General features: G+C 43.9%; 1 protein-coding gene across 1 annotated transcript in view; it reads left to right on the top strand.

Moving 5' to 3' along the window:
• Positions 1-7,546, top strand: part of LOC103392424 (collagen alpha-1(XVIII) chain-like) — a 31,145-nt gene that overhangs the window by 5,190 nt on the left and 18,409 nt on the right. The window contains exons 4-5 of the mRNA XM_025063737.1: positions 5,273-5,814; positions 7,421-7,504. Of these exons, the coding sequence (XP_024919505.1) occupies positions 5,273-5,814; positions 7,421-7,504 (626 nt within the window). The remainder of the gene's footprint in view (positions 1-5,272; positions 5,815-7,420; positions 7,505-7,546) is intronic.

Raw genomic sequence — 7,546 nt, 5'->3', positions numbered from 1 at the left:
TGGGAATGTTCCGACTCTTTGGGGGGGGGCTGAGGGGAGGGTGTGGTCTGGGGGGGGTCTTAATACCAACACTCTCCTGCGTGGTTTAACTACGACCTGTCACTGAGGAATGTCTCATCACGTACATGCATCCCTTTCAGTTGGTACCTTTAAAGACAGGGTAACGTTTGGGGGGGGATGAGGGAGGGCTTACACTCCTGGTCAATGGGTGAATGGCAGAGTTGAAGCCCCCCTCCCCAACTATTATTATGTCACTGGTTGAACAAAGTCCGTAAGAATTGGTCAAATTAAATGCAACACGACACCGTGGACCTGCATCTCTGGTTTTGTTCGTGGTCGACCACAGACCTGCTGTTAGCTTGTCTGAAATGATGTTGGATTTAGCGCAATTTACAAATTCGATAGATGGCGCTAAGGAGCCATTTTCATGCCTATTATTATGAATTAGATTAACTTTGAAGGTTAGGGTCCGACTGAAAATACGTCAACTTTCAACTTTTACCAATATGTGTCCACGGTCAGGATCAAATTTCCCTGATGCCACTAGGGGGCAGTATTCTTAATTATTAATTATGTTATTGTCAAATATAAATTAGTTGTTTGGTTCAAAGAGATTTTTTTTATAAGTACAGTTTTTGTTTTCATGGTGAATTAATCAACATCGTTTGAACATTTTTAACTAACGAGATCTGACGTGACGTTTACTCATTAACCCATTGACAGAGAAATTAAAGGTAGAATATAATAAACAATAAATCTAAGTGGGGTTTTCACCCCCACGCATGTGTGCAGGAAGGCATTGTGGGAAAATCACAAAGACATGGATGAACTGCAACTTTTTTAAAAATCTGTCAGATGTTGACCTTTTACAGCCTGGAGGGGGGGTGGGGGGGCAGGATTGTTTGTTGGCACAATAGACCTTTTAATTATGTTTTTCCATGGTTACCGGTCTCCGCGCTTCAAAGATGAGCTGCCATTCATAACAGGGTCAAAAGGTCAACAGCAATTTATTTTGGCTGCGGCTCTCTACGGTGGAACGGCACGAACTTTTGGGAAACTCGGACGCCGTTTATCGGTGTTGCTCATCAAATGAAATTTAGTAAAGCCCCGTCCCACGTCGCCCCCCTGTGTCAGTGAAGGTCAGACTGCAGCTCCTAACTCCTGACTGGTCTGTTGATGGTGGATGCTTAGCTTAGCGTTACTAAACGCTAAGCTAGGCGTTACTAAACGCTAAGCTAGGCTACTAAAGCACCAGAGTTCATTATATAGACATTTCTTATTGACTTTTTTGACTGAGGAAAATACTCAGAATACTGTAGTAGAAGTGGAATAGTGCTCTGAAATCCTGACTTTCTGGAATGCACAGTCGAAGTGGAATAGTACTCTGAAATCCTGACTTTCTGGAATGCAGCATAACCTAACGTGTTTAACTGTAGTTGACAGCATGCACTGAAACCAAAGCTCAAAGAGAGAGAGAGAGAGAGAGAGGGTGAACGCCTCACAAACCACTGCTGCGCCGCGTGGTCAAATTGAATTTCCTCCGCTTTTAAGTCAAATGCCTGACATGCGCCGCTGATGTAGGAAATGCACGAGGACCGTGAACGTCCTAATGACAACCTCAGGACCGTCATGTACTAATCAACGGTACCGAGCACCGACCGCTCTGAACTGGACTGGTTCATGGAGTGGAGTCAGTGAAACCAGCCCGTCCAGATGTTCACATGTTTTCCCTGGGATTGAACCGGAACCTTTGCTTCACAAAGCTGTGTTTACAGTTCCACAGTGTGTGTGTGTACAGCTTTATCAACAGGGTATCTCAATCTGGGGTACCCCGTCCTGGAATGTTGGGAAATGAATAAGAGCTATGTCCCCGGTCAGTTAAGTGTCGTCTGCCGGACCAGACAAACCCGCTCCATAAATCCCACCATTCATCACCGGCTCTTTTCTACAGCCGTTAGCCTTTGAAGCTGTCGTAGGATAACAAAGGAGTTGCACTTAAAATGCTAATGCCTTTACATCCGGCATATTTTCATCTCGGAGACGGACCTTCAGGCTGGCTTTAGAAGACGCTTAAAAACGTCTTCTTTTTATCCAGATTTGTCCGCCTTATTTTCCTTTTTTCCTTCAAAGTCTGATACAACGATCACAGAGTTTCTTGATATTTAAATCTGTCCAGGAAATTTCTTCAAAGACATTCGGGGTCGGGCTCTCGCCATTGTTGGACTCTACATGATTATGTTTGGCGCCCCCTATCGCTCGCCTATGTTGTTGTTTGTTAGTTTTTTGAGGGATCTCCAGCAGATAGCGCTCTACATGACAGCCCATGTTGCCTATGTGAACAGCTGGCTGTAGGGCCTCTAGTGAGGCAGGTGGTCTTGGGTTCAATTCCACCTCTCCCCTCAGTCCCAGTGACCTGAAGTGCTGAAGTGACCCCAGATGAAAGGTCAATCTGAAATTAATTATCTTTCATCATGTAATGCATTTAACTTAACAGTAAGGATGCTGCCCCCTGTCTGTGTTTTCTTCTTTTCTCCTTGTTTTGCGAGTATACTATCAGGTACTGTAGTAGTACTTTTCTCCTTGTTTTGCAACCTGTGAAATTATGAAGTATACTATCAGGTACTGTAGTAGTACTGTAATACTGCTGAAAGGATTCTGAGCTGCCATCATAAACCCTATAGAGGTTCGGGGCCTCAGCAGGGCATTATGGGAAACTGGTTATTATAAGTGATAAATCTTATCTCTAATAAATTTGATTGTCTTTCGTGGAATGCGATGTCGGGATTGTTACGATAAAAATGTAGGTGTAAAGTTTTCCAACCTGCGGTTAATGTGTCAGAATAGTCTGTAATTAAAGGATGGGCTCAGATCAGAGACAAATATATTTTCATCTTTTGACTTCAAATCCCAAATATTTTCCAGCACGTGCTGAAATATTCCTGCGTCAACGACGGCGTGTGTTTGAGCATCAGGAGGAGGAAGAGGAGCAGGAGGACAAATTGAAGCGATTTCACCTTTAAAAAAGGTTGTCAACGCTGACTTATTACAAAGTTCTTCCTAAATCAGCAGCCTTGGCAAACAGTCAGCACAGAGGGGCAGCCAGGTTCAAACATGCCCCCGCAGCTCCCCGGCTCGGAGCCCGGAGGTTTCTGCCTCCACTTCATCCCAGCAAACATCTGGTCCACTCGGTGCAGATGACAGTTTATGTTTACTGCCGTTCCTGCAGCAGTCACGTGATCCACGGCATCCAGTTCGGAGTAAAAAAAAAAAAAAAAAAAAAATCAACATCGTAATATCCTTGACATCTTTGACATCTTTGACGTGTTGGTACATGTTTTATATGTTGTGTATGAATGTTAGTGCTGTCATGGATTAACCACAAGGTGGCTGAGGATTAATGAAGATGAATCCTGTTAATTAATCATAGTAAATCGAGATTAAACGAGATAAATTGACATTCCTAATTAATGTCAAACTATAAAAACAAAACTCATCAGAAAGACTTTTTTTTTTAGCTGCATATTGTTAGAAAACAAAGACCAACGTCAGCAGGTAGATGTCAGCGTTTCTCACCTGTTTTTATTCCTGACTAAATACTGAAGTATTTGTTAAAAATGTACCTTCACAGAGTTGCTGTATTTCAGTCTTTCATCTGTCGTTCATCTGTCGACAGTCGCTCACGTCCGTCTGACAGTTGTGTCATCGTGTTATTTATGCCTGAGGCGTTTTGGTGAAACTAAAAGTCTGTTTTAGAGCAACTGGAATTTTTGGCATTAACTCAACAAACGTTCTTTACGCCCTAATAACCGTCTGATATTTATTGCCTTATACCTTTAGCTCCTACCTTTAATTTTTTGCTGGAATTCCGTTCTTTTCCTAATTTGGGCTGGAACACGTATGTGAACGTCGAGCCGTGAATCTTCTCTGAGTGGATCTGTCAGCTCCACACTGAGGGAGATGAAGTCATCCCTGCCACACAGTATTTTTATTAGCCCGCTGTTAGGGCTTGACTGGTTAGCGCGTTAGCTCAGAGCCGAAGCATCTTTTGGTGCTCAGACAGCGTGACAGCGATTCACAGACTGACGGCGTGGTTCTGGTTCAAACCAGACAGTTTTGGGTTAAAAAAAAAAACAATCTGTGTTTAAGCTCTCAACAAAGCCCACGGTGGACCTCACTGATCTCCTGCAGCGCGGCTTTGAACTGAGGACATAAGTCACCAGGTGGTGAACCACAGAGTTTTCTTCAAACACCACAGAGTGTCCGTGGAGTCGTCGTCCAAAACAGTGATTTTCCTGAACTCCCTTTTTTAACAAAAAAAAAAAACAGACGCCCCCAGTCTTAGCGTGTGACACTGTAGCTAAACTGTCTCTGATCCATGTTGAAGGAATACAAATTCCCTCTTTGTCGGCGCTGCTTTTCTCCTGACCCTCGCCCCCCCCCCACGCCCCCAGTCATTACTGAGTCACCATGGATGACAGAGGAGGGGGCAGAGTTATGCAGGGGGCCTGGAGCAGTGACATTCAAACCATGTCACGCATTGTTAGAACGCAGTACAAAGGTTTACTGGGTAAATAACCAATAATCTTTATTTCATTCACAGTACACACAGTAGTACACACAGTACTGCTTGTGTTTCATCAAGAAAACATGTAACATTTCCTGCTAAAAAAAAAAAACTTCCTGCCAATTTTTTTCGCACAAGGAAAAAGTTCAACGTCAGAATTTTGTTCTACACAAAAACTCAGCGGGGACATCCGATGTTAACTTTTTGCGATTCCGATATCAACCGATACCTGATACCTGTACAAACAACTGTACTGCGTTACCGACACCAGCATTCTGCATACACTCCCCTGATTATTAAAATAGATTAATTAAATGAGCTGCAATGCTGCCATCTAGTGACTTTCACTTTCATATACAGACATTTTTAGGACGCATATTATTTGGCGAAACCAGAGCATTGTGTTATCGGGTTTTCATTATCGGAGGAAAAAATGATAATTATTCTTACAGATGTTACATAGTTGAGAATATCAAGTTTTCCGCGTTGGGATGTTGGAGTTCAAGATTTTTTGATTTTTGATTATCTGAGCTGAAAGTTAATTAGTGATCAAACATCCACCTCAGGTCCAGCACCAACAGTCTAACAGAACCTGGTCTAACATCACAGCCTCCCCACCCCCCACCCCCCGCAGCCCACCCCTCTAACCCACACCTGTGGTTTTTGTCTGTTGGTCTGACGTTTGATTTTTTTTCCCTCTCCTTCCAGAAGACAGTGGAGTTTCTCTGCTGCAGCTGATTGGAGATCCTCCTCCCAGCGAGATCACCCAGGTCTACGGACCCGACAACAGCCCAGGATACGTCTTCGGCCCAGATGCAAACACGGGCCAACTGGCCCGGGCCCACCTGCCGAGCCCCTTCTACCGTCACTTCTCCCTAATCTTTAATGTGAAGCCCACCTCCGACCGGGGGGGCGTTCTCTTCTCCGTCACAGACGTTCCCCAGCAGATCATGTATGTGGGGGTGAAACTGTCAGCTGTGCAGGGGAACCACCAGAACGTCATCCTCTACTACACGGAACCCGGCTCGGAGCGCTCGTACGAAGCGGCCAGCTTCCGCGTCCACTCGATGAGGGACACCTGGACCCGGTTCGCCATTGCTGTGAGGGACGACAAGGTGATGTTCTACCTCAACTGTGACACAGATCCTCAGGTGTCCCGCATCGAGAGGTCGCCCGACGAGATGGAGCTGGATGCTGGTGCCGGGGTCTTTGTCGGTCAAGCCGGAGGAGCCGATCCAGACAAGTTCCTGGTGCGTACTCAGGTTTTTGATTCTGTTTTGGGGTTTTTTAGACATCAACACGAGAACGGCATGTTTTTGTTTTTACAAATGTTGACATAACAGTTGGTGTCGGGCTGCGTGCTCTTGGCTTGGTAGACCATAACATTTACACCAACCTGTGGGTGAAGAGTCTTGGGAAAAGACTCCAATCTGGTGTTTTGATTTTTCCTGATCAGACATGTGAACCTTCTTGGAAGAGCGATCCTGGCTCTGCGCCTGGATCCTCACCTCCTCGCCACACTGAGTCCGGAGAGTTCTCTCAGAATAATTGGAAAAGCTCACAGTGGGGCTGAATTAACAGGGGGTAAATCTGAGCGGTCTGGAACAAATGTTGACCTTCGATGTTCACCGAGGGTCAGAGAAGTTACCCCAGGGTATCTGCACGGAGGCGTTAAATAGAAACACATAATTACCAATATAAGTTAATAATAACTATAATAGTTATTATAGTTAGTAAGTTAGTTATAGTTAGTAATAATATAGTAATAGTTCATTTGTCAGCTGTATATGTATAAAAATATATACATATACACTTATATATATGTGTCTGTGTATATGTATATATATATATTTCTATGTATATATGTGGATATATTTCTATGGATATATGTGTGTAAATATATATATATTTATGTATATTTACAGTATGTATGGATATATTTATGTAAATATATGCATATATGTATGGATATATGTATGTAAATATATACATATATGTATGGATATATTTATGTAAAAATATACATATATGTATGCATACATTTATGTAAACATATACATATATGTATGGATATATTTATGTACATATATATGGTTAGAAATATATGTATACGTTTGAGTGTATGTATGTGTGTGTGTGTATTTGTGTCAAAGGACATGTATGTGTGTGTGTGTATTTGTATCAAAGGAACGTCTGTTTCCTGTGTCAGGACCATGTGCTTCTAGTTGACCTTCACCTTCAGGTCGTGATGCTCCGCTCGTCTAATGAACGTCATTTAGCTAATCCAATGAAGACTCGGCTTCTTCAGCATCGGATTGTTTACGTCGTATATTTCCCGAAAAAAGGTTTTTAAATGTTCCATCGTCCGTCACAAACTCCGGAGTCGGTGGAAAGGAGTGAAGTTTGTTTGAAAGGGAGTGTGATGTGAAGCTAGATCTAATCTCCGTGGAGACGGGGCTCAGAAGTCTGAGAGCGGCTGCAGTTTTTCTTCCTCGTCTTTTTTGATGATGATGAATCTGATTCTCCTCTGTGGTGTTAACAGTAAAGAAAGACGCTCCGCACGCAGAGGGAACGGCTCTTTGATAGGCAGCCAGATAGTCTTATTGCCCTCCCTAACCCCCCCAGTGTGGGAGACTGTGTCCCTCACAATTCCCCCCTGCACCACAGACGGAGGTCTGTGGTGCAGGGGGGAATTCCAGAAGAAGAAGAAGAAGAAGGAGAGTCCAGGATGAAGATTCCTCAGATAAACATCAGTGTTTGTCGACACTCTGTGTGTGTGTGTGTGTGTGTGTGTGTGTGTGAGAGTGACTTCCCTTCGATCTGACATCAAAACGTGACGCTGTCATTGTCCAACAGGGGGTCATCGGCGAACTGAGGGTGGTGGGAGACCCCCGTGCTGCCGAGAGACATTGTGAGGAGGACGAAGACGACTCAGACATGGTGAGTCATAACATCTGAGACACTTGTTCCAGCGTTTCATGT

Source organism: Cynoglossus semilaevis, chromosome 16 (genome assembly GCF_000523025.1).
Source record: "Cynoglossus semilaevis isolate Cse_v1.0 chromosome 16, Cse_v1.0, whole genome shotgun sequence".
NCBI lineage: Eukaryota > Metazoa > Chordata > Actinopteri > Pleuronectiformes > Cynoglossidae > Cynoglossus > Cynoglossus semilaevis.
The sequence above is the reverse complement of the archived record's forward strand: the minus strand, read 5'-3'. Positions and strand labels throughout refer to the sequence as shown.